Genomic DNA, 24981 nt, shown 5'->3' on the forward strand with positions numbered 1-24981 from the left:
GGGCGGGAGAGAAAAGGAGAGCTGTCAGGTGTCTTTTGTACATCCCCGGGACAAAGTTGTTGCCCGCTGCCTTCTTGCGCCTTGGCTTGTGGCACCTGCCCCGGGATGGCTCCCAAGGGGCTGAGGGCGGGGGGCTGCTGCCGCCAGCAGAAACTGGGAATGTTCCGATGCTGCTTGAGTCTGTCGGGACAGTGCCCTGAAAGTGCGGCGCCCCAGCATGCAAGTCCAACCGTAAGCCTAGCACTGCCGAGTCCACCACTAAACCATGTCCCCAAGCACCGCCTCTACACATCTTTTAATACCTCCAGGGATGGGGACTCGACCGCTTCCCTGGGCTGCCTGGTCCAGTGCTCCCTCACTGTGAAACTGGGGGATGCGGCACTGCCCGGTACGGGTTGCCAGTGGCTAAGCCCAGCTGGGTGGCCCCCGGGTCACCGTGTCCCTTGCCATGCAGAGCAGCTGGGGGCCGTGAGTCAGGCCGGCTGAGCGGGGCTGCAAGGTCCGGATCTGCGCTGGAGGGATTGACCCGCTCACGCCCGTTCAGCTGCCGACACTGCGGGAATGGGCTTCCGCCGCACGCTTCCTCGGCTCCCGGGAGCCCACAGTGGGACATTCCTCCTGGGACATCATGGCATCTGCATACATTTCCTTGGATTTCTCCATTCCCCTCGCCCTGGAAGCGCTCCGTGCTGTCCTCCTGGGAGAAGAGCTGCCCTCATAAGCAAGCACTACACTGAACTCGAGGTGTTTGACACACGGGGGTTTGGGTTTTTTCTTTTTTATATGGGTGAGTCACTAGAAGTGATGAAAAGGGGTGAAATGGCCAAAGTACGGACGGACACATCTGTCAAACCCAGTTCTAGCTATGAAAATCATTTTGCACAGTTCAGCTCTTTCCTCTGTCTCCTGCCAGTTGCCAGGCATCTCCCTCACGGGCCCCCAGATTCCTTTTGGTCAGACTATCACAAGCCCTGATACCTCTTGGGCAGAGAACCCCAGGGCATTCAAGGAACCTGCCGTAGCTTACCAGAGCAAGCCTTTCTGACATGAGGTCACTGTCAGCGGTCTGCTTGGCAGAAGGAAAAACGTAGCTCCGAAAGGAAGAAGGACATCAAGGCGTTTCCTTTCCTCCCCTCAAATCTCTTCATTTCTGAAGGGCTGGAGGCGAGTGCCCTTGCCTCTGCTTGGAGCACAGTTTTTCCTCCTAGGGAGGAGGTGTTAGTTCATGCTTTGGTGCAGAAGGACCTCTAGCGTCCCTTCGTAGCTCACGCTTTGGCCTCACAGCTCTAGCTTGGTATTTCTTGATCTCAAGACCTTCCTAGGTACCGTGGAAGGAGATAAGATGCCCATAGGATGTGTATGGAAGTGGCTGGGAAAGACAGGCTGGGTTGCTCCTCCCTGGGGAGAAGTCAATTACTGTCCGCCCCAAGTTCACCTCGCTTTGCTTCCGCGGCTCCTCCACATCCTTTTTTCTTCACCCCCGGGGCCTCTGTGTGCCTTTTTGTGCGCCACGGGCTGCTCCATTCAAATATATTACATGACATGCTTCTGGTGTCTCAGTAACAAATTTTCCACTGCGTTTCAGTGAATGCCCGTGTAAAGCTGTAGATTCACGTTGTGCTTCTTGGGACTTCTGCTGAATGCCACGCCAAAATCTGTGCTTAGTATTCCGCAGCATAAAATTTTCTTAAGCAGATTGAATTTAATTTATCAGTGGAAGCTATTAGGAATACAACAGCAATGCTCTTATGTGTTCTGATCCATGTCATCGTTCGCATGGGTATCCCTTATTTCATCATCAAGACGGTCCTGCGTGCATCACTCCAGCGCGAAAGCGTGGGAGGCGGGGCGGGCTGGGTGGCCTTTCCTGGGGGGAAGCTTCCAGGGTCTTTGAAGGCAGGGGGAGATTTAGCAGACGGTAGGAGAGAAGCTATGTGAGAGTGGAAGCAGATGGATTTTAGTTGTTGATGTATTTCTAAACCGGGCATTTCACTTGCTGCTTGACTTCAGGCAGCCCAGTAGGCCCTCTGAATTTGCGCGGGCTCTTACTCGGGATACAAGGAGCAGCAGCAGGATGCAGGGAACAGCAGAGTAGGTCTCTGAGCTTATAGAAGCCTATAGAGGATCGACACAGGCGCGTCACTCTCCGCTTCGAGGTGAGTAATGAAGTCAAACGGGTGCCTTTTCCACGTGGAAAACCCCAGCAACCCTCTGCCCGCTCTCTGCTTTCCCCTCTCCCCCCAGCCCGAGCAGCAGCCGTCCCCCGCAGAGCCGGCAGCTCCCCGCAGCCCGGCAGCTCCCGCGCTTGCGGCGCAGGGGTCGGCGTTTGCCGGCTGCGGGCTTGCAGGCGCCGGGGACCCGGGAACCGGCCGCGCCCGCTCCGCCTCCTGCTGCCGCGGCACCCGCCAAGTTTCGGTTCCGTTTCCCCGCCGGGGCGGGGCGTTCCCGGCGCCGTCCCCGGCGCTGCCGAGCTGTCGGGCGGCCGGCGACCGGGGGATGGCGGCGGGCCGGCAGCAGCAGCGGCGGCGGCGGGGCCGGGGGAGCGGCCGGCGGCGGGGGGCGGGAGGTACCGAGCGGCGGCGGCGCGGCGGGGGCGGCCGGCGGCGGGCGCGGGGGTGGGAGCCTCCCGGGCGAGGGCGGCGGGACCCCGCGGGCCGGTCCGGCGGGGATGGAGCCGCTGGGGTTGCAGTAACCCGCCGTGCTGCCTCCCGGGGGGAGCGGGCCGCTGCGTGAGGTGCTTGAACGTGTCCCGGTGCGCGGCGGTCGGGGGAGGCTGGGAGGAGGCGGACAGTGCCGGCGGACAGACGTGGATTTTCCTCTCCGGTTACCTGTTGTGATTGAGCTGGGGAGGGGCGAGGAGTGTGGACAGAGAGTCTCCAGAGGTGTTAGGTAGATCGTGGAAGGCGTTGCTGATGGCTGCCTTTCAGGCTTGGGCATCCTGGCTCTCGGACGCTTGGGCTGCACTAGGGCCACGGGCGAGTGACTGGGTGAATCCGGTGCCTCCGGCTCAGGAAAGCACCTGCAGCCCATCAGCTGCAGGCAAGAAGGGACTTCCCTCTGCTGCAAACAGGCAATGCATGGATTTTCCATCATTGCTGCTCCAGTGTCGTGTAAAACATCTGACTTCAAGGCATCCCGTCCCCAAAGCTGTGACAAATCTGGGGCGGTCAGATACCTCAGGGAGTGCTTTATCTCCCCAGGGCTCCTGCTGACGTTTTGCGGGTCGTCTTGGGAGCTGGTGGCGCAGCAGCCTAAGAGATGGAGAAATGTCTTTTAGTGATAGCCAGGAGAGTTGCCTGGCGTGAGATAAAGCAGCAGGTAGGACACTGAAACCCCAAGAGGCCTGAGAAAATAAGTCATACACACTTGTCTCACTTCTTCCTGAGGAGCAGAAGCTCTTGCTGAAAGCAGTAGCACACAGAGATCCTGGGGAGGGGACCGAGATGGTTACGATGCCCGCTGCCTTACTGCAACCGTCGTACCTGTCCATATTTGTTCTGCAGAACTCACGCAGCCGCGGAGGAATGAAAAGGTGCAATGTTCAAACCATGATGCAACACATACGCTCGTTCTCTCCCCCGATGGGAACCTTTCTGAAGAGTGGGCTACAGCTTCAGCTGACTGCTCTAAGACAAGGTAAGAAACTTTAATGGAGTGGAGGTATGGATGGTAACGGCCAGAGAAGGTGGCCCACTTTTCCTAAAGGTAACATCCAACAGACTGAGGCGTGTTCCTGTTGTAGAGAGGGAACTGGAACACATTCATTCCTAGTACCCAAAACGTTATCTTCTTTTGTTACCCAGCAAGAAGTGCATTGATTTTGAGGATGGTGCCAAAATCTGAGCTGCTTGAGATGCACATGAGACAGCTTTCTCTCAAACTTAGTAAGGATTGGTAGCATATACCAAAGTAATGCAGATGACTTGCAAACCACACGTGGCTTGGGAAAGCTGCAGGTGAAAGACCCAAGCACATCTGAACCTTGCCACCTTCTGATTAAGCTGTGAGGGTAACCATCAGCTAAAAATGGCAGAGCAGATTGCTGTGGGATTTTCTGTTAACTTGCCCAGGGCTGAGCCCCATTCTCTTCCAGCTTCCCATGGTGCAAACCACAATCAAATCAGTTAGCACAGCTGCAGTAGGCTAGCATAAGAGCAGGTCAACTTAGAGGTGACCTATATTTTTCCACGTAATTCCCACTAAACGTGCTAGGACTTGGTGAGCAGAGGATCTTCTTCCTTTACTTTGTCTCATGGCACAGCATCTATCTATTTTGACTTGTTTGTTTGTTTGGTTTTTTCCCTTATTTTTGTAGGCTGGTGAAAGAACTAGGAAACCAAGATATTGTTCAAATAGCATGTGGGGACCAGCACGCCATGGCACTGTCCAGAGGTAGCCTCTTTGAAGCATACTTCTCCTCCAACCGGGAGTCACATTATGGCAGGCTTGCTCTTGGAAGGGAGTGTCTGAACTCCTTCCAGTAGTTGGTGACACCGTTAGAGAGTAATGAGAGATGGGTGGGGGACACAAAGTGCGCTGGCTATCAGCCTTGCCCTTTCCTCCCGGCACCCAGAGACCTGCAGCTCTGTCTCTCTCTGGTTCCTGAGCACCACCCCTCTGCAAAGGTGTGTTGTGGAGAGCAGATGTGGCTGCCCTGCTCTGCAGTCACCAGACCTGATCGTTCTTAAGTTGGAGCACCTTTCTGGTTGGGAACTTCTTGCAAGTATGGCTTTAGAGGTGGAAACACCCTGCCTTTATTCTTGCCGTGCTGAGTCACACCCTCAAAGGGGTCAGAAGCAAACAGGGTGATTTGGCTGCTGCTGCTGGTTTCACCTTGCAGCTAGATACCTGAAAACAGCACTAATTTTTGCTCCCACTCCCAAAGCGCAGACTTGAGGGAAGCAGAGAGGCTGAGCTGTTTTCTTTTGTTCTGTGTGTGAAGGAGGTGGGCTCTTCACCTGGGGCCAGAACGCCCACGGACAGCTTGGAGTGGGGAGCCAAACCACGCTCGTCCCCCAGCCACAGCTGGTGGAAAGACTAAAGGGCATTCCACTCGCTCAGATTGCTGCTGGAGGAGCTCACAGCGCCGCCGTGTCACTCTCTGGAGCTGTGTACTCCTGGGGAAAGAACAATTTTGGTCAGCTGGGACTCGGAGACACAGAAGGTAAGGAAGGACAGCAGCAGGAATGTGCTTCCCTGCTCAGTGAGCTTGCTGCCGACACAGGAGTGGCTCCTCAGGACTGTCACACCCCTTTGGAGCAGCAGTGGACAGTAAAGTCTTTTGAAGAAAGTAGATCTGGATAACTTCTTTGTTTCCTGACCAGAAAAGGCATGCAGGGACAAAGGATTTAGGGGTTGTATTGCTACAGAGAACTTCCAGTCGTTTTGTGTGGCCAACTGGATTGCGTGGGCTCTTAAAACCCTCTTTCCACGCCTTTCTCCGGGCAGTCTTCCATGAAGGAAACTAATTTTATACCTCTTTGCCTTCTTTAATTCCCTGTCAACAGAAGGTGAGAGAAGAATTAAAATCACCCATTGCCTTCAAACCTGGAGGGCTGGGGCATTTTTGCCCTGGCCAGACAGAACCTGAAGTCAGGGGGATCTGAATGAGTCCACACCCTTGAGAGTCAGATATTTTGAAGCCAAGTACCTTTTGGCAAGCAGATGTAAAAGTGCTGCGTTTTGTTTCAGATCGAATATAAAGGAAAATACTATGAAAAAGACAGAACATTATGAGAAAGAGTATGTTATAGTGGAGGGTAGGAAACAACTCAAAACCAAGTTGTAAATATACGAATTGCTGTAAGAGAGGACTGAAAAGCGCTAAACCCCCCTATTTTCTAAATCTTTCTTTGTGTGAGACCCTCCAGTACTCTTTCACTTTAGCAGTGCTGTCTTCTTTCCAGACAGGGACCGCCCATCGTACATTGGAGCGTTAGAGCACTGGAAGACTGTATTTATCTCATGCGGGGCAGATCATACTGCAGTTCTCTCCAAGGTGAGTCTGAAATGGAAAGTCAGCACCTGAGACCTCAACCTGCGAGAAAAGATACACTGCTAAAAGCCAGCACGGAGAAACTGGGATGGCAACGCCTGCTTCCATCTGAGTCTGAAGACTATCCCCAAGGCACGCTAACTAAGCTGTTGGGAAAACTGGCCTTTTCTCAGGTTCCCGTCACCTGCACGCAAACTTTTGCAAGGAGATGGTGAATGGGAATCTTGGGGCAAAGAAGTGCAGTTCAACTCTCAGTATCTCGGTACTTTTTGAAAATATTTTCTTTTTTATAGCATATTGGGAGCTTCAGAAAATGTGAACAATAGCTAATTCACTAGGGTTTACTCATACAAGTAAAATTCTTAAGCAACAGGGAGTTATTCTCAGGAGTTAAATTGCTTTTCTCAGGAGTTAAATGATTTGGACATTAGACAGTGTAAGATTAGGCTTGATGCAAAGCAAACTCTACCTGTGTTCGAATCAGGGATGTTTTGAACCAAGTCCTGTGTAACACATTGTGTCATGCTGGCTCTCACTCTCGGTGGTGACCATTTGAATGCCATTAATAACGCAGTGATCCTGTTTGTTTCTTCATCTTCAAGGATGGGCTGGTGTGCACCTTTGGAGCAGGAGGGGCTGGCCAGCTTGGTCACAACTCCACCCGGAATGAACTCATGCCTCGCGTGGTGGCTGAGCTGTGGGGAGCAAGAGTTTCGCAGGTTGCCTGTGGCAGGTGGGAAAGTACCAGTGACATGCCTTCTGAGGTCAAGGTCTTAGGGGAATCACTGAAGAACAGTAGGGAGGGGAGTCACCAAGATGTTCAAAAAGTCTGGAGAAGAGGAGGCTCGGGGGAGACCTTATCGCTCTCTACAACTACCTGAAAGGAGGTTGTAGCGAGGTGGGGGTCGGTCTCTTCTCCCAACTAACAAGCGATAGGAGAAGAGGAAATGGCCTCAAGGCTTAGGCTGGATATTAGAAAAAATTTTTTCACTGAAAGGGTAGTCAGGCACTGGAACAGGCTGCCCAGGGAAGTGGTTGAATCGCCATCCCTGGAGGTACTTAAGAGACGTGTAGACGTGGTGCTTAGGGACATGATTTAGTGGTGGGCTTGGCAGTGCTACGTTAACGGTTGGACTTGATGATCTTAAAGGTCTTTTCCAACCTAAACGATTCTATGATTTTATGAAATCCCTGTATCCCAGTATGTCAGCACTGTCAGAATATCATCCACTCTTCAAGTGCAAGCCACCCTCCTGCCGCAGCCCCAGTGAAAGCAGAACCCTCAGCCCATGCCAAGCAGAGGGAGAGGGCTGCAAAAACACCAGAAGCCCTTGGGTTTTTGCTCTTTTAAGAAACAAAGGGTGTACTGGGTTCCAAAGGGCAAAAGACTGTCAAAAGCCTGTGTCAGGAAAGTCACCGAATTCCCATCCATTCTGACAAACTGGCAGGTCCTTAGAAAGAACCGAAGAGTGGTGATAATTATCTAATTTCATTCTGCCTTTCTGGAACTGGGCCAGAAAAAGTCTCCTGTCGACTTTCCTGGGCTTTGTATCAGGCTCAGCAGCGTAGAAGTTGCGCTTTTAAAAATGGAAGGGCGTGAAGCTAGCAAGGCATAACACTTTATTTTTGTATGTGGAACCAGGGTAAATCACAAACTTTAGAGGATAGTATAGGAAATTTGAGTCCATATGTTTCTTTATTGCTGAATGTTTATGCAAGGAAGGGTCTTAAGCCTTCGATTAAAGGGATTCTATAGCTGGACTGTCAGGACTTTTAAAGACAAGCCTCAGCTATCCACTCTGAAAACATATCTGTAAATTTTATTCTGACTAGCCCAGTGGTATTAGCTTATTATGACCATTTTTCTTTTTCTGAACAGACAGCACACCCTGGTCTATGTCCCCTCCTTGGACAAAGTCTATTCGTTTGGTTCTGGTGAAGAAGGACAGCTGGGAGACGAGAGGAAGCCTAATCAGTTGATACCACTTCCCATCAATTTACCAGTGAACACTGGAAAATCCTGTTGGGGTAATGACCATTGCAGATGTGTACAATCTGTATTGGTTTCTTCCAGGGAGGTGCTTGTTTTGTTGATTCCATGTTTACACTGAGAGGCTAATATTCTGTCTCATGCTTGCTTGCCCATTCCAACAGATTCTACAATGGATTCCATTTGCTGCTTGATTTAATATCACGGGTAATGGCCACACAGAATCAACTTTTAGACAGACAGCTACTATCTGAGGGGTTTTTTTACTGTTCTACATCTGTGCACTGAACTCTCTGAAGATAATGACTGTCTCTTCAAATGTTCCTTTGAAAATCTTTTTATTCTTTCACAGAAAAAAACAGGTCACAAAAGGTGATTGAAATTATTGCAAGAGGAAACCAAAGCATTGTCCTTTGCAAGAAGAACAAGGTATGTGCCTATTTGATCATGGCTTCTAATTTTACCATTGTTCACATTACTGCTGGAAACATTTGGATTTTCCATCCTGCTTTTAGTGCTCCAAGTTCATATATATCTCTTGCAGTTCTTTTCATGCTTACCCAGAAACTAACTCGTATTGCAATTATCTATGTGTTCTGTGGTTAATGCATCTGGGTCACGCTGGATGACCATTAATTTGTTCATACTTAGGCTGAAATCTTCTTGTAATGATTGACTTGAAAAAAAGAAACCCATCTGCTAAACCTGTAATCTTGTCAATATTTTAATGCATTTCACACAGAATTCCTATTCAAATGGAATTGCCACTCTGCAGGATAAAGAAGTGGATGCGTGGTTTTCTAATTCCAGTTCACAACATTGGGAGAGTATAAAAAAGTAAGTCAGAAACCTGAGTTGTTTTTTTTTCCCTGATGCATGATTTTCTCTAAAAATTATTATTCTTTGGAGACTGTAGGAACTGATGTTCAAGAATTTAGCCAAGACAGAATCTTGTACCAGCACTGCTTACCTAGTTTTTGGACAGGAAAAAGAGATGTTGAGAAGCAATGGCCCTTTGATAACCCTCTTGCAGAAACAGAGCAGACGCACTGCCTGGCTTCAGAAGCCTGTCCTCCTCTCCTTGCACAGAATGGTTGTTAAGTTGATGAAGAGCCAACAAGCTAAATCAGTGAAAGATTCGGTCTGCAGACTGAGGCCTTGTGCAAAAATCGTAATCCAGAGTACCCAAACTGGAATGTTTTGTGTGTGTCAGCATTTAAAAATTAGTGATCCCTTCTTTAGTTACCCATTTGCAAAAGCAGTAAGTATATATTACTGTGGGAAGCCTTACACTTAGGGCTGAGAATTGTGATTACATAGTCGTCTTTCAAATCTTACAAGGGAGCTTATTTTCTTTGGGCAAGTCTGACTCCAGCTGCTGATTCTGAGCATTTAAAAATCTTGGCTAATTTGGATCTAAATGTTTTCCTGACCACTTTTATTACAATTTGGATCATATGGAAAGTGGTTATTCAGAGGGTGAGAGAGAGAGAGAGGGTTCTTTCCAGATCTCCCTAGGAAGGGCCTGACAGCAAATCTCTTGATAAAGTAGCTGCTTTAATAAGAATAGAACCAAGAATACAGGTAGTGAGTAAGTCTAATGTCACTTCAGATGCTGGGAACCCAGCGTTCGTGCAGCAGCAAATGGATACCCTGATGGATTTTCCCTCAGTGTGCTACAAAGATCCCCTCCGTGGGGGTGTTCCTCCCCCCTCCCGTGCCTCAGTGCCTTTTATTTTGCATAACAAACAAAACCAGATAACATCCCAACCTGTCAGGAGAAGATATCTCCACCATAATACCCGCCAGCATGCAACACAGGCTGGCATGGGGCGCTTGAGCAGGGTCCCTTGCAAGGCCCAAGAGAGCAGAGGAGGCTTGCCGGAGATCACGGACTCCTCGAATACAGTGTCTTCTGCAGCACTGCCAACAAAGTGGTGCTAAGAAAAGTTTTATGTGGTCAGGTGCAGGCACACTCGTACACACGTGTTTTGTTCTTTCAGAATTAAAAACCTGAAGTTGCTACTCATGTTGAGGGGATTGACTTTGGTTTGTTTTTTACTATCAGGAATATCAGACTGATCTTTTCATCTGAGGCTTGCATCAGCGGAAGCTTCCTGGAGAAAAGGTAGCGTGCCCTGACTTAGACGTAACAGAATAAATTGGCTGCATGTAAACTGACCAGAAAGTGTTATTTTAGGCCACATATGTGGAGAAGATTAGTCGTATCTGAATTTGCAAGAAGCAAGTCTGTAGTTTTCAAAGCCCTTGCTAAAATTAAGTTTTTTATCCCCCCAGTCCTATTGAAATTTGCTATAGAAGCTCACATTGTAGCAGATTATCCCATAGTCACATTTGACAGATGATGATACGGGTTGAGTCCCCTTCCCTGGAGGTATTTAAAAGACGTGTAGATGTGACACTTAGGGACATGGTTTAGCGATGGACTTGGCAGTGTTACGTTTATGGTTGGACCTGATGACCTTAAGGGTCTTTTCCAACGTAAATGATTCTGTGGTTCCATGATAAGCCTTTTAGGCCATATTACAGCTCCCAGAGGATCCATAATAGCTCCTCCCGGCACTGAAGTGCAAGTTGTTTTAGGGTGAGATACAGGAAGCCTGCCATTAACAGTGCACAGCTACACAAGACAGAAGGACAGAATATTAATCAGGTCACACCACAGTGAGAATATCTTCTTAGAACAGATGAAATTATACCCACTGGAGCTGGGGCTGAACTTTCCAAGTATTTTCTCATGTTAGGATGCTTCACTATTCAGTCAGCAACAAAAACCAGCTTCTCACATCATTTGGTGTTCTTTATTTTGTTTGTGATAGAGACAAACATTTCAAAACTTCCAAAGAAGTCTCGGGTGTAGACATATCGGCAGTGCAACATTTTTATAAGAAGATGAGCAAGAAGCCAAAAGTCTTCCAGGAGGTAAGGATTCGATATAAGGATTCTCACTACACAGATATGGAGGACCTCTGAATTTGTGCATGAAACTTGAGAATTCTGTGCCCACCTAATTCATAGATGATTCTTGGCAAACATAATTGCATTTTTAACCCTTGTCTCTTTTTTTTTTTCCTCTGAAGGTGCAAAAGGAGATTGAGAAGTTACTGCCATCATTGTCTTCCTCTCCCAACTCACCTGAAAACTTCAGAGTCTACTTGATCTTGCCTTTCCTTCTGCAGGGAGAAGATGACGGCTCTTTCCGTTCTTTCAGGCTGCTAGCACAAGCCATCACGAAGCTCCAGCCAGAGTACCTGCAAACTCTTGGTAGGGTTTTGTGATGACAGAACTGAATGATTTAAATGCTTGGTCGTTTTTGGCTGCGGAGTGAGAGTTAGTATTGCCGATGTAATTTGTTCCAGAGTTTGGCCTGGAAGAAATGCTTTCGTAGAAGTAGAAACACGGGAACTACACTGCAAGACATAAGAAAAAAAATAATTCTCAGTCTGAGGTTTACTAATTTTTGTAGTGTAAAATTAAGCATTTTTTTGGTTTAGTTCATTTGATAAAAAGAGAAAATGCAGCTTCATCCAGAAATTGCCATTATTTGCATGTTACCTGTGATGGGTACTTCACTAGCTGTTTTCTTTACAGAATGCCTGTGGTCAAATCTAGAAACATCCTTTTTCAAGGAGCTGGTCATTCTATATCAGAGGGTTTCCCAGAAAAACCTGTCTCAATTTGTCATGGAAGTCAGAAGGGGGCTAAGAAACACCTACAGCCTGCACCCACATGAAACAGAGACTCTGCAGATACTGCAGATTCTTTACCAGGTGAGAAAGCGTTTGGATCCTGATTAGATAGGACATATCAGTGTGAGTTAGAGTATTTTAACCCTTTTTACTTGTTCAGTTCTCTGGGTTTCCTTCTTACAAGGGAACATGGGGCCTCGCCCTTTGACATTGCTTCAGGAATCTCTTTGGCTCTGCACCAGCGTAGCTTTGAAGGAGTCCTGCTCTTGACTTGTGCCTGGCTGACCCCCTGTAGAAATGAAGAGCTGAAGCACGTTATAGTCCCTGGCAGGGGGCAGGGAGCAGAGGGTTGCTTTCAGTGGTGTAAGGAGTGCATGCACTGATGCGTACAGAGCTATGGATGTGTTGTCCATTACGTAGCATGCCCGTTCCCCTTTCTGCCGGTGAGATCCCTCACCCCAGTACCTGCTCACAGCATTTGAAGAACAACCCACCTGCTTGGCACAGCGCGGCTGCTACGGTAACACTGCGTGATGCTTTAAGAGCCTGCTACCCGAGCAGTTTTCTGGGACAACAGAATTAGAGCATCTTTAGCTGCATATAAACAAGGGGAAGAAGGGGAGCAATAACTGTATTCTTCTCGACAACCATCCTTTCTCCTGCCGAGATGTTCAAAGTTTAGGAAAGTCAAGAGCTCAAGCATGCACTTAGCATGAATCAGAGAGAGCTGTTAAATTTTGTTCAGAACTGAATATCCTTTTGGCTGAGAATGCAGATTTGGGCCTTGAAGCTTAGGCTCTTGAATCTGCATTTATCCAGATAAATAAACTCAAAAGTGCAGCAGGCCTACTCCTCTGTAAGTGGTTACATCATTTGGAGCTTTATATGTTCACTGTCCCCCCAAAATTCATATCTTTGCCAGCCAACAAGTACGAACGTGAACAGGGAACTTCAGATTGTCCTGCAACATGAAAGACACTCAAAGTGAAACATACCTTTCCTGATGGAGTCCTGTTAAGGGGTCTTCATTGTAAATGCAGATTGCTTTCCTGCTAGTTTGTACATGGCTTTCTGAGACTTCTCGCTGTCGAGTGCTGTGCTACTCGTAGCACTTCTATCCTTCCACTTCTGTGCCGGGCCTCAGAGCTCTTTCTGCAGAAAGCCCTGCTTCTCCTTAGTCCTGCCCTGCCACACAGACGCGTAGCTCACTAGATCTGCTGACAGCCCTTTTCATATTGCATGTATCAATGCAGGTGAACTCCAGAACTGGTTTCAGAGTACAAGAGAACAACTTCTATGTGCCCCAAGTGAAAGAGATAATCCAATCATGTGGGACCTTTAATGTAAAAGTAAGTATAAAATCTTACCAGCAGTGCAAAACACTTTTTTTTCCTGTTTTATTTAAATGAGTCGATATATGTGAAAGTCAACTCTAGACTCTAGCCCAGTACATCTCAAAGACAGTGCATCTTCCCTGCTTCTCCAGCTGTTTAAATTATGCAAGCCATTTACTATCCCAGTATTTTAGAAGCTATATAGTTCCTTTCCTGAGATCACCCCTGGTTCTGAGAGCCGAAGCTGTCCTCCAGCATCTTAAGTGGCTTGATTTGCTTTGAACTGATGATCAGTGCGAAATAGCACCTTGAAGGGATGGTTGCTATACTTCTTGTTACTCTGGGTTTTATTATGTTTAATTAACAAATATTGTGAGGTCTCTTTAAACTTTTATGTAGAAACCCTATTGAGCATTTCAATTTACTTGCATCTAAAACCAAAGCTGTGGTAATAAAAAATAATCTGTGAAATGGTTCATTTCCTGATGACATGAAGGAGTGAAAATTAGCTACCAAATGAAATCCACGTCACAGGAAGCAGTACGAAATAGAAATGTGGATAGGAGGGGCTTCCTTAGGCAAAAAATGCAGTTTTCTGGCAACGTGGCTGGAATTCGCAGGGCAACTGCCTAATTCTTTTATGAGCTTCTGTTTGCTAATGTACCAATTTTGTACCAATTAACCAGAGCGGAGGAGGAGCTTTGAGAAACAGTATAGAATCAAAAGCCAAATAGGACATTACCTGAAGTTGCTGCCTTATCACACTGGAGGTGTAACACTTTGAATTAGATTAATTTGTGTATCAATATCTACTTTTGGTATTACAGATAATAAACCCAACAGATTTTAACAACAATGTACCATAACCTGGGTGTCCAGGACATTTTTACTATGTGTTTTAGTTCAGCTGAATTATGGAAGATGCTATTAAAGTCATTATGTCTCTGTTTCATTCTTGGGGCACTGTAACACAAGCGTCTGCCGGCACAGACAGTTCAGATGCCTCTCTTGTCAGGGTCTCCCACTCACAGGAGCGTTTAGAAGCTGCTTTTAGAAAGCGTGCCTCTGTTGGTGTAGTGGTCATGTACGCAACGAGGGCATGTTTCAGAGACGGAGGAGTTTGCCAGGGTACAGACTGGCAGTTCAGTCTGCACATATACCCCCGAACTCTGATTTTGCAAGAGAAAATCAACATGTCTTTTTCTTTTTTTCCTTGCCATTTCAGATGGCCCTATGGAAGCTGACCAAATATCCATGCATCTTTGACATGCAAAACAAGATCTTAGTTCACAATATGGAATGCAACACCCTGTCCAGCCCCTTTTGTGATGTAAGTGTGGCCAATTTTTTTACAATTTAGAAGAGATAAACACACTGCTGACATGCTGTTACTTTGATCTTCAGATACGCTTAATACTGATGGAAGTCTGGTGTTTTCCGGTCAGGAGACAGTGCCTTCTGCAAGACATATGGACCCATTTAGAACACGCACCAACCCAGCAATTCAGCAAGATATTAAAGGTAAGATACCAAATTGTATTATTTGTTAGCTCTGAATATATTGCTGCAGTGTTCTTTGGTTTTCAGTGTTACTGAAGTATTGGTAGAAGGGTTTCAGTATTCACTGAACATACAACAAAACTACTACTCATCACATTATTATAAAACATATTCCACGGGGGATGTAGAGTAAATCTGGAGGGCAGTATCTTATGTTCTTCTTGCAGGTAGCCATCAAGCTTTGTTGGCCTAAGTTAAATGCAAGTGGCAGTGCTATTTACTGTGAGGTTGCTTTGGGGTAATGTAATAGGATTGCTCAGGAAACTGGTAATTGGCAAAGTCCGTTACTATTACTGCTAGACTGACTTTAAAGACTCTAGGCTAGCTTGCTGTACGTGAAAAACCTGGTGGCTGGGGGGCCAGCAAGCAACATAGCCACAAAAGCCATTTCTCTCATGGAGATGCTGCCTGAAGGGAAGGGAAGGATAGTGCCAGCGAGAGAGATGAAAAGTTGATTATAACGCTGCTTTCTCCACGTGGCTTTAGTCTGCGGTTCCCACACAAACCCCAAGGTTCTAGCAGCTGTATTTTCTTCGGGTATCGCAATGCTAGCCCTGTCCTGCAAAAGCCGTTAGATGGCTGGCGTGGGAACAGGGCCCCTGGCCAGAGCGGAGCTCAGCTCAGGGCGCGTGTGCCTTATCAGTCACTAACACGAGGGCTGTAGGAGTCTGGCACCACGCCTGTGCAGCAGCAGCTCTCCACCTCAGTGCCCTGTTACCCAGCTCTGGTTCTTTCCCGGTGAGCTTTCTTGCCAGCCAGAGCTGTCAAAGCTTTTCCTTCCTCTACACTTAGGAGAAGACTCACAGTGGCTCCTAGAGCTTCCTTTCCTTCCCCCTACCTCACGACATCAGCAGAAAGAGGCATTTACTTACGGAGACAATAAGGCTTGTGCTCTGTACTGTCCCCTAGATCTAGAGTCTCTCTGCACTGATTGTACAAAACCAGCTGCCCTTAGCTAGTCAGCCTTCAAATACACCTCTTGCGGGCACTGCCTTTCAGACTCTGCATCACAGCATTGTTTGCCCAGCAGCAGCCAGATCAATTCGACTGCATTATTAGTATCCCACCAAGAGACACAGAGGTCTGCAGTATTTACCACTTGGTGCTGCATTTCTGAATGTTTCAGCAGGTAAAGGACATATGTGTGTCCGCGTTGCGGAGATGTAAACCACCCAGTAACAAAACATAAAAAAGAAACCCTTGTAATAGATTATCATAGCATTAACCTGTCCCCTTCATAGCTGTGTCCCGTTAAGACATTTTGTCAGACCGTACTGAGAACTTTGCACGTTGACACCCTCATAGTGGTCTGTCACTCCGTTCTCTAGCGTTGCTGTAAACGAAGACAGGGAAGGTTGAAGTATTTAGCAGAACCATCTTCCGTTCCCTCTCTACTGAGGAGGATAAGGCTAAGGGGAAAGATACTCCACATACTTAAAAGAGCATTTGTAGCTGCCGACTTGGCTACTAGATCCTGGGCTCAGTTGGAGTTATTTTTCCTCTAACCTGTCAGGAGATGCCTCTTGAACGAAGCTGACCCAGCCTGGCTATCAAACTTGGGCACCCAGACACATTTAACAAAGAGCACAGGGACATACATCTAAGCAGACACTGGAATGTGTTCTAGGCCACTCTAACAAAACCCCCAAACGCAGAAGTACATCTTTTCTGCAGCACTGTCATTTCCCCATCTTTTTCTTAAAAAAAGGCAAGCAGCTACTGGACATACAGACATAGGTATCATCCAAGTAAATTTCTTCATTTAACTCAAGCTTTGTTATTAAACATCAGCCTAATTTATTTTACATTCTTCTGACAGTGAGGCAAATACATTCCAATACACACATCAGTTCAAAACAAAACCAAAGCTCATAATTCAAAGAGAGATTCATATCGCTGCATGTTGTCATTGCTTATTATTTAAGATCAGTTATTTCAGTTGGGGTACAGGTCTTCCTCATAAAAATGATCACCACCTAGAAGATTTTAATTCGTGCCACTACAAACGCACAACACTCTTGAAGGGATACACTAGAAGGAATTAGTGCTTCTTGTTATTCCTCCTCTTTACCTGCCTTTGCAGTAATTAACAGGCTGCTGCAGAGGACTTCATACAGTTCCAGATACTACTAGGAAAATTACGACAGACAGAAGGGAACTCTCAAATCAACTGCAATACCTGATGAGATTAAATAAACTGTGTTGCTTTAGAGAAGCCCAGGGGTTAGCAAATGCACGGCACTAGTTGTGCCTAAAAAGCTTAATCCCCATCCAGGTCCACAGGTGGAAGAATACATACACCGGTATTGTAACAGGAAGGAGGAGACTGTAGAAACACAAGCTGTTTGTGCTGGTGCAGCCCTGGGGGAAGGTTTCATCTACGCTGGCTGAGTAAAACAAGCCTGCTAGGGAGAGAAGGGGGACAAGTACAGTCAGGGTGGGCAGGGAGGGCAGCAGGCCTCCTCCGGCCATCAGTCCCAGTTCGCTGCTGTGGCTGGGGGGTCCTCAGGGCTGCTGCGAGCCCTCGGCTGGGGGCTTCTTCCGAGTCGTCCTGGCAGCCTCTGGGATCATGTTGGGGATGCCGTCGATGATGGGGTACGCAATGCCCAGCTCCTCGTTAATGAGCTCGTGGGTAGCTTCTTCGTACCTGGCCAGGCGAGTCAGGGAAAAAACAAAACAAAACGAAAGAAGTGAATAGCCTGGGTTCGCCCTTCGGCAGCCCCTCTCGCTGGACTCGGGCAGCAGCAGGCCAAGGGCGGCCCCCGCCCCTCACCTCAGCGGCCGCTTGGAGAGCGGGCACACCAGGAAGCGCAGCAGCGACGGCTCCAGCGGCTGCGGCCGCGCTGAGCCCGGGCCCTGCCCCTGCCGCTGCCCCGGCTCCTGTCCCTGCCCGCCGCCGCCGCCGGCTGCGCGGCCTCCCCCGGCCACCGCCCGCCGCAGCACCGCCGCCGCGCCGCGCCCGCCGCCGCGCAGCATGGCCGCTCCCCCCGCCCCGCCGCGCATCCGGCGCGACCGCCAACCCGCCCCGGGCGGCGCTGCGGTGCGCGCACAGTGGTTCCGCTCCCCCCCGCCCCCTTCCCCCGCCGGTGCCGGTGCCGGTGCCGGTGCCGGTCTCCCCGGCGCTATGGGTTTCTCGGGGCTCGCAGGTGTCGTTCGTGGGCGAGGCAGGAGTGGACGAAGGCGGGCTGTCCCAGGAGCTCTTCAGCGTCGCCGCCAGGACCCTCTGCCAGCCCAGCAGCGGGGTCTTCCGCCGCCTCGCCTCCGGCCTGGCGTGGTTCCCCAGCGAGGTAAGGGGCGGGCCCGGGGAGCCGGGGAGCCTGCGCCCGGGCGAGGGCGGTCACGGCTCCTCGTACGTGCTTGTTCGCGCCCAGGCCTCGAGCTGCGAGGGCACCTTCCTCCGGATCGGGACGCTGTGCGGGATGGCGCTGTACAACAGGTGCACGGCGCCCTTCCCCTTCCCCCGGGCGCTCTACAAGAAGCTGCTGGGCGTCGCGCCTGCCCTGGAGGACCTGGAGGAGCTGTGGCCAGCCGCCGGCCGGTACGTGCCGGCCACGGCCTGAGCTGCTGCGGGAAGCGGCGGCCGAGGCGGGTCTCCCGGCTCGACGGCGGGCGCGGAGATCTCCAAGGCCGCGTTCGGGGTACTCGTGGCGGCTACCTTTGCCGTTGCGGAGCTGCTAAAAGCCACAGGTTTCCAAGGTGGCCCTCGTCCGGGGCACGGACGTCACTCTCGAGCAGAGGTCGGCATCGACAAATTATAAAAGCCAAGCCCCGTGGCTTAGAAGGGGTCAGATTCCTGCTCCCCGTGGGCTTAAGTCCATGCTGTGAATATATAGTTCAAAACCACTTTGAGCTGTAGCTCGGACTTGGAAGAACTAAGCGCCCAATTACTAATGTTGTTTTTTGCAATTTACTAATTACCAGTTTCCACAACGATGTTGTGCACAAGCACAGTACTACCATATGCTGCGGTTGTGCCAAATCTGAGAACCCGCATGTGGGTTTTCCACGTGCTGGGAGAGGAGCTGCTGCCACCAACGTAAAGCTCCTAGGCCCCTGAAGCCCAGCTTCCACGCAAGTGCTATAAACAGCCGAGAAGATGAGAACCCCTTCCCACGAGCCAGCGACTGTTGAGGGGGACTGAAACGTCAGGTTGCCTGCAGTACTTTGAGAGGTGCTGCCCCCCAAAACAGTTCTGCCAGATCATCCCACTGGTCCACACTTAATTCCTCACTAGATGATATTTGGAAGAACAAGGCTGTGGTCCAAGCCCACTTGCCACGGAACTTTGTGTAAAGTTATCCCCACAGGGCGCGGGGATGGACTTGCCTGGAATCCTTCGCGGTGAAGGCACTTGCCCTCAGCTCATGGCAGCAGTGGGAATAAGGGTACAGATCAGTTTAGGGCCATATATGAAGGTTCTGTTGTGAGTATAGGTGTTCTGTATGTATACGCGTTTAAATACTGCTTGTCAAAGGATGGTTTTTGGTGCATTGAATGGTCATGTTTCTTCTCTCTTTTTTCCCCTTTGTTTTTCAAAAGGAGCCTTCAGGGAATTTTGGATGAAGAACATGATCATATCCTTGAGAGCCTGGACATGGACTTCACGGTAAGGCATTACTGTGCCATTCAGATGTGCCATGCATGTACTCAGGCAAGACAATGTCCCACTGCAAACAGCACAACTTGTCTGTAAACTCAAACTAGTAAGAGTGCTATGTCAGGCCCTACAGAAAGAAAGAATGATAGATGTAGCACATATATATGTGTCATATATAGATACAGCATCCAATGTTTTCATTTATTTGTGTAGATAATGGAAGAAGGAGGCTCCATGGCTGCTGTTGAACTTAAAAAAAATGGCGCCAACATTCCTGTCACTAAGGATAACAGGTTGGTCTTCTTTTTCTTACCCTGTTGTCTTGTTATGAGTGTATGAAATACCATATCTATACCCATCCCCATATACTTTTAGAAAATATTGAACAACAACGTTGTGCCTTTGGTCTTGGTCCAGTAAGTTGTATGCTTTCGGTTCTTGCTGTATGTGCTCCATATGTGCTCCATATGTGCCAGACATCGGCAGTTTTTGTGCAAGCAGTGGATAAGAAGGGGATCCTTGGATGTCCTGGCATCTGCATATACAGAGATGCCTGGCCTTATCAGGGAAATTCCTAACGAATGTATAAAATACCCCTGAATAATATTTTCAGGGAAATACAGACAACTTGTCTGGGAAATGCTGCTGTAGGTACACCTCTGTAAGATTTTTTTTCATGAGCAAAATGTTTCCTGCTTAGTTATGTATATGGAATGTATCTTGTATATGACAGAGAAGGAGTAATCTGTCAATAAGGTATTGTGTCAGTATTAACCTCAGCACAGGGGACAAAGAGAAATTCTGTGGCCTGAGTTCTGCAGATGACCTGAGGACCCATAGGGATGCATGAAAGGGCTGTTTAGGAAGCTTAGAGTATAGCGTTTACATTGAGTTGATTGTACGAGTACAACGTCACTAAACAAATCCCCATCACAAAGAGAGGAAAGAGTGAAACTGTGCTGACTAGCAGGTGTGCAAATATTTATTTTGATTTCAGGGTAATTCTTGGGCGTTCAGTGGGAGTTTTGCTGAATTTACACCATTTAGGTCTGCTAGGTTCCATCTTAATAGTCAGGTGTCTGATAGGATTTCATTGGAGAGTTCCCGTGAAGAACAAGGACTGTTATCAAAATGAATCCATGTTGGCCAGCATTCTCTTTTATTTGTGATGATCCTCCCAGCTTATTCAGTGAATAAATAATAGCTGGTGATGACTGCTTTCAGTAAAGCCTGAGTCTTTGCAGTAGACTGAGTATATGGAATAAAGGAATAAAGAATAAAGTTCTCTATAATTCTCTTTTTAAAAAAGCACCTATTGCATTGCTTGTTTGATTCCAAATATCTTTGCAGGAAGGAATTTGTTGACTTGTACATGAATTACGTGTTCAATGAGTCGATACGGAAGCCATTTGAGGACTTTATGCAAGGGTTTTTAAGAGGCTGCCCAGCTATAAAGTGGAAGATGTTTCTCCCTGTAGAGCTCCAGATTGTTCTCCAGGGACACACAAAATTTGACTGGCATCTGCTGGAAGAGGTATTGGATAGGAGCACGGTGTACTTCTGCTATATCTGCTGAACGTAAACTCCTTCTGACCTGTTCTCGTGTTGAGTGCTATAGGTCACGAACAGAAAAGCAGAAGCTCGAGGGACTTTCTCTTCTCTCGATTTGTGTCTTTGTTTTGAGTCTGTTTCTAATCTACATCAGGTACAAGAATAAAGGGGACTGAAAATCAAGTCGTAGCTCAAGGATTGTCATATGAATCTTTGAAAAACAAATGAACAAGCAGATTTCAGAGGTTAAGAGGATCTGAATATCTATGAACAGGATTATAAAATTTATCAGATAAGCTGTAGTTTCTTTAAATAAAAATGGAAATAATGAGGATTAACTGGCCTGTTTTATTTTTATGTCCTCAACAGAATGTGACGTACGAACGGTATAAAAGGGTAGATCGAACCATCAGGAATTTTTGGACTGTGTTTCACAAACTCCCAGAAGAAAAAAAGAAAATGTTTCTTGGTAATATATCAGGCATTTTAAACTTTTCATAGCCCTTCTTTCTCCCCCACAACACACAGTTTAGATGCTTGCACGTGAAAAATACTATAGTTCCAAACTGCTTTTCAACATGTTTTCCCCCCCGCCACATTTTCTAGTGAAAGCCACAACGAAGTAATACAAAGAATTGCACAGACACAGTTCTGACCCTTCTCACATCCCTCGAGGCTTGCCCGAGTGCATCTGACTGCCTCGAACCTTGCCATTACTTTATCCTTTACTTTTGTGGTTATCAGTTGTTGGTCAGAGGCCTCGACTTGTGTGAGCAGACTATGCCGATGTAAGCAGTTTAGCTTTCTCAAAGGATCGCAGAAGCTAGCTCATCCTTTTTAAATGCAGAAGGTCAAACCTAGCCAGGCCTTTCGCATCCACAACGTCTATATAAGTAAAAGTAAAAGAGCGCTTATGGATCAGCAAGAGACTTTATTATATTCAGGTACAAATTCAACAAAGCAAAATAATTAGCTTATGGAAATAGCCATATTTTTACACTAATTTTCCCTCATCATTTTCATCCTCTGATAACATTGTCTTGTTTATTTTTTTTCAATTTGCTAACTTGTTTTTGTTTTTCTTTTTCCCCTTCCTTCAGCTTTTGTGTCAGGATCTGATCGAATCCCTGGCTATGGACTGGAACATTTTAAATTTTCTATTGTAGATCCTGGAGCACCCAATCCAGATGAGCATTATCCCTTTGCCAATACCTGCAGCCACATTTTGTTCCTCCCCAGATACAGCAGGAAAAGAATACTCAAGAAAATGTTGCTCTGTGCCACAGAGCATAATGAAAATTTTGGCTTGGCTTAACTCTGGGTCAGGAGCACTTTAAAGCAAAAATAAGAAAACAAGTCTCTGTTTCACTCATCATATTTTTCTCTTAATAATTCCAATTTACTGGTTTCTACCCTGCCTTATTTTTACTGCACTTTATAAGCACTTGAGTGTGTGTATTCACTGAGATTTTATGTTGATTATAAAAATGAGCTTAGACCAGAAACCTGGTTGTTAGATTATAAAGTTAGTAAAGAAGAATCCTATTTAACACGCTTCCAAGAAGCAAGCTGATAACCAAGTGTATTTATGTGTATGTCCATCCTGTCTGCACTGTGCTGGTCTTGTTTAGTTGGTGAGCTTCCAGCAGCAGGGATTCTGTGATTTGTACGTTACCGAGCATACAGGCAGTATATGCTAAGCAGTCATCGTTGCAAGGGGAAGGAAGCTAGGGTAAAGTTTTCATCTGTATTAGTTAAGGATTCTCTTGGGGAGCAACTAACGCTAAGGAGGCGTGTTCCTGCAAACTGTGAATTGAAGGAGCAGCCTGTGCTCACCTGGGTATGGCCTTTGACTTATCTGAGAGAAGTTCTTAGGATGAGGATTTGATCATTCCTAAACTTTGTCAAAAGCTGTATTTGTAAAGCATTACTGGACTTTTTATTATTTAGTACGATAACACTGTGATATTTGCCGTGTTTCTTTGTATTTTCTAAGGAGATTTCGGCAATTAAACAAAATTTTAGGCTTGCGGAACAGGTCTGTCTACAGAAGCCTGTGGACACGAGGCTTGCAGGGCTGCTGGAGGCTCATTGTCGAAACAGTGCATAGCACTGGCAGGATATCGACAATGTCGGGCAGGATGTAAAGGCAGGATGTGCATTTCTCTGTATATTTTACTTTGTGTAAAAATATATTTATAGAGAGAAAGAGAGACAACAATCATGATCTTTCAGCAGTCCCCTTTGGTGTGTTAATGTGTCAGTGGACCTATATTTGTAAAGGCGGCTTTTCTGTGTTGAATTAAATGATGATCGGTTAAATTTGCACACCTGTAGTTGTGTTCTTCCTTCGTTATGCAGCTGCCTACGCGTGACAGTGTATCTGTGTTTTCTGTCCTCGTTGACAGGGGGAAGCCGTGCACAAGAGGAGTCAAAGGCGGATATAAGTCTGTTTCAAACATGCATTGCGTAGGCTGAACAAGTCAAGGTCTTTCACGTTTTGTGCAGAATATGCTTTAGATGAATGAAAAATTGAGAGTGAGAAGAAGACAGCAATTTCTACCTGCTGTTCTGTCTTGACTTTGTGTTGGGTTTCACGTGCACACCTTCTTGGACCAGGGAGGCCACCTCTTTGAAATGCCAGGAAATTCTATAAACCTTTTTTAGAAGTGACTGTTAGGCTAGTCCTTTTTTTCCTTTAGGAAAGTAAATGTTTCATAGGAAAGACATAGGCATTATTTATGAATTTCCAGCTCAGTAAAAAGGACATTGTTACATACTGAGAAAATGAAAGCTTCCTTTTAAGTTACGGTATAGTAATTAGTAAAGAAAAGCTTCAAGCACTCGCCTCAAGCGCCAGGGCGGTCCAGGGGAGCGAGGGGACACGTGGCCTCTGCAGAGCTAACCCCCGTCCCCCTTGCCCACCTGGGGCGGACAGGACACCACAGGGATGCTTGCATCCTCTGGGAAAGGCGCCAGCCTGCTGCAGGTGTATTTTTGTGGAAAGAGGGAACTGGCAGAAGCCCAAGCTGTTGTCCCCATTGAGCCGGAGGGTCCCCATCCCGTGCCCGGCTGATGCTGCCACACCATCGCAGCTGTCTCGTGGCAGCTTAGCCTGCTGCTCTTCGCCAGCCTGCTCCTGGCTGCTTGTTTCCTTTTTTATGGTTTTCTAAGCCTCCGTTAGGGCTTGGAAATCCAGAGTGATCTTCTGTGCTCTGCAAATGTACAAAAGATGTATTCTTTTTGGATTTCAAAATAACCCATTAGAGATTAAATGATAATAGGTTTATTTAGAGCCTGAAGGAATTTCCTTCTCATCATATATGATGCAACATCACATGGGAGATTAAAGCCCAGAGTCACTTTCAAGGCTATTTTTAATTTGTCCTCAAATAAGCCCTGCTTTTATAAAAAAGAAAAAAAAGACCTTCAGAGGGAGCAGAGTAGAGTGCTCCTCTGCCATTTTCTGCAATGAATTTGAGCACCAAGCTGTGTCTACATTTTCTCAAGCAGTGCTCATTATAAAGTATGCAGGGGAATGCCACGTGAGTGAGCCTTGCGCTCAGCTATGAGTTTAAAAGGCTTGACACAGGCAGCGAGAGTATATTGAACCTGCAGCAGGAATTTTTTTTTTAGACCACTCGTCTGATCTGAACGTCACCTGTAGAGAAGTGCAAGAGCCTGGCAGAGCAGCTGATGTAACCAGGGTGGTTCTGGGGTGACCAGGACACCCCAGCAGCTTGTAAGCCCTAAGAATCGAAGGAGGTGGCCTGGTGAAGTGTGGCAGGGGTGAGCTTCGTGCTGGATTTTGTGCAGAGAGGACAGCACGCAGGAATACCGCTTCCATAGGAGGTAGCGGGACCTCGCCTTGGCTGGCTAATCCCCAGCTGAGCCCTTCTGAAAACCTCTTCCCTAACATGGGAAGGGCCAAAAAAGACAAAATACGGAAGAGTTCATTGCTTCCAGAGCAACACAGAGACATCAATGGCCACACAGAAGGATTTTTCTTACCCGCAACAGCTTTCTGGCCCAGATGCCTGGGGCATAGACTTGTGGCCCCTGCAGCAGTTCCCCTGCGGCGGCGTGCTCTGCGGCTAGCTCTCCTGCCCTCCTCAGGCTGGTGGAAAGCTCTGACAACGGGCAGGACTGACTAGGCAAAAAGCATCGCTGCCTCTGCACCGCCCCGTTAAAAGGTCTGTGCCGTGGCCCGTTGTAGCAGAAGGCTACCAACGGCACCCGGTGAA

At 47.5% G+C, this 24981-nt stretch overlaps 3 protein-coding genes across 6 annotated transcripts; 1 reads left to right on the forward strand and 2 right to left on the reverse strand.

Moving 5' to 3' along the window:
• The first annotated feature begins 2468 nt into the window (after positions 1–2468).
• LOC104021335 (putative E3 ubiquitin-protein ligase HERC3) lies at positions 2469–23063 on the forward strand. 4 transcript variants are annotated; one of them, XM_087738120.1, is made up of 23 exons: positions 2497–2566; positions 3504–3636; positions 4316–4392; positions 4943–5164; positions 5907–5998; positions 6598–6728; positions 7875–8023; positions 8338–8414; positions 8728–8822; positions 10054–10113; positions 10826–10928; positions 11087–11270; positions 11598–11776; positions 12949–13044; positions 14255–14359; positions 14434–14550; positions 17736–17876; positions 17961–18127; positions 19129–19195; positions 19400–19479; positions 20537–20720; positions 21107–21206; positions 21838–23063. In XM_087738120.1, exons 1-23 carry the CDS (start codon positions 2497–2499, stop codon positions 22050–22052), a joined length of 2844 nt encoding a protein of 947 aa, XP_087594246.1. In that variant the 3' UTR covers positions 22053–23063. The 4 variants fall into 4 exon arrangements, 3 of the variants coding, with proteins under 3 accessions (XP_087594244.1, XP_087594245.1, XP_087594246.1); XM_087738118.1 differs by having other exon boundaries at positions 2469–2566; positions 17736–18127; XM_087738119.1 differs by having other exon boundaries at positions 2469–2566; positions 11186–11270; positions 17736–18127.
• On the reverse strand, positions 16363–17061 carry PIGY (phosphatidylinositol glycan anchor biosynthesis class Y). The gene has a single exon (XM_009474711.2). The coding sequence runs from the start codon at positions 17059–17061 to the stop codon at positions 16831–16833; it is 231 nt and encodes a 76-aa protein (XP_009472986.1). The 3' UTR covers positions 16363–16830.
• On the reverse strand, positions 17095–17601 carry PYURF (PIGY upstream open reading frame). Its single transcript, XM_087738124.1, has 2 exons — positions 17363–17601; positions 17095–17236 (listed from the first exon to the last, which is right to left on the reverse strand). Exons 1-2 carry the CDS (start codon positions 17590–17592, stop codon positions 17095–17097), a joined length of 372 nt encoding a protein of 123 aa, XP_087594250.1. The 5' UTR covers positions 17593–17601.
• Positions 23064–24981: the final 1918 nt, after the last annotated feature.

The sequence above is a fragment of the Nipponia nippon genome, unplaced genomic scaffold (assembly GCF_047370975.1).
Source record: "Nipponia nippon isolate SJK-2023a ecotype South Korea unplaced genomic scaffold, ASM4737097v1 scaffold_6, whole genome shotgun sequence".
In the NCBI taxonomy this organism is placed as follows: Eukaryota; Metazoa; Chordata; class Aves; order Pelecaniformes; family Threskiornithidae; genus Nipponia; species Nipponia nippon.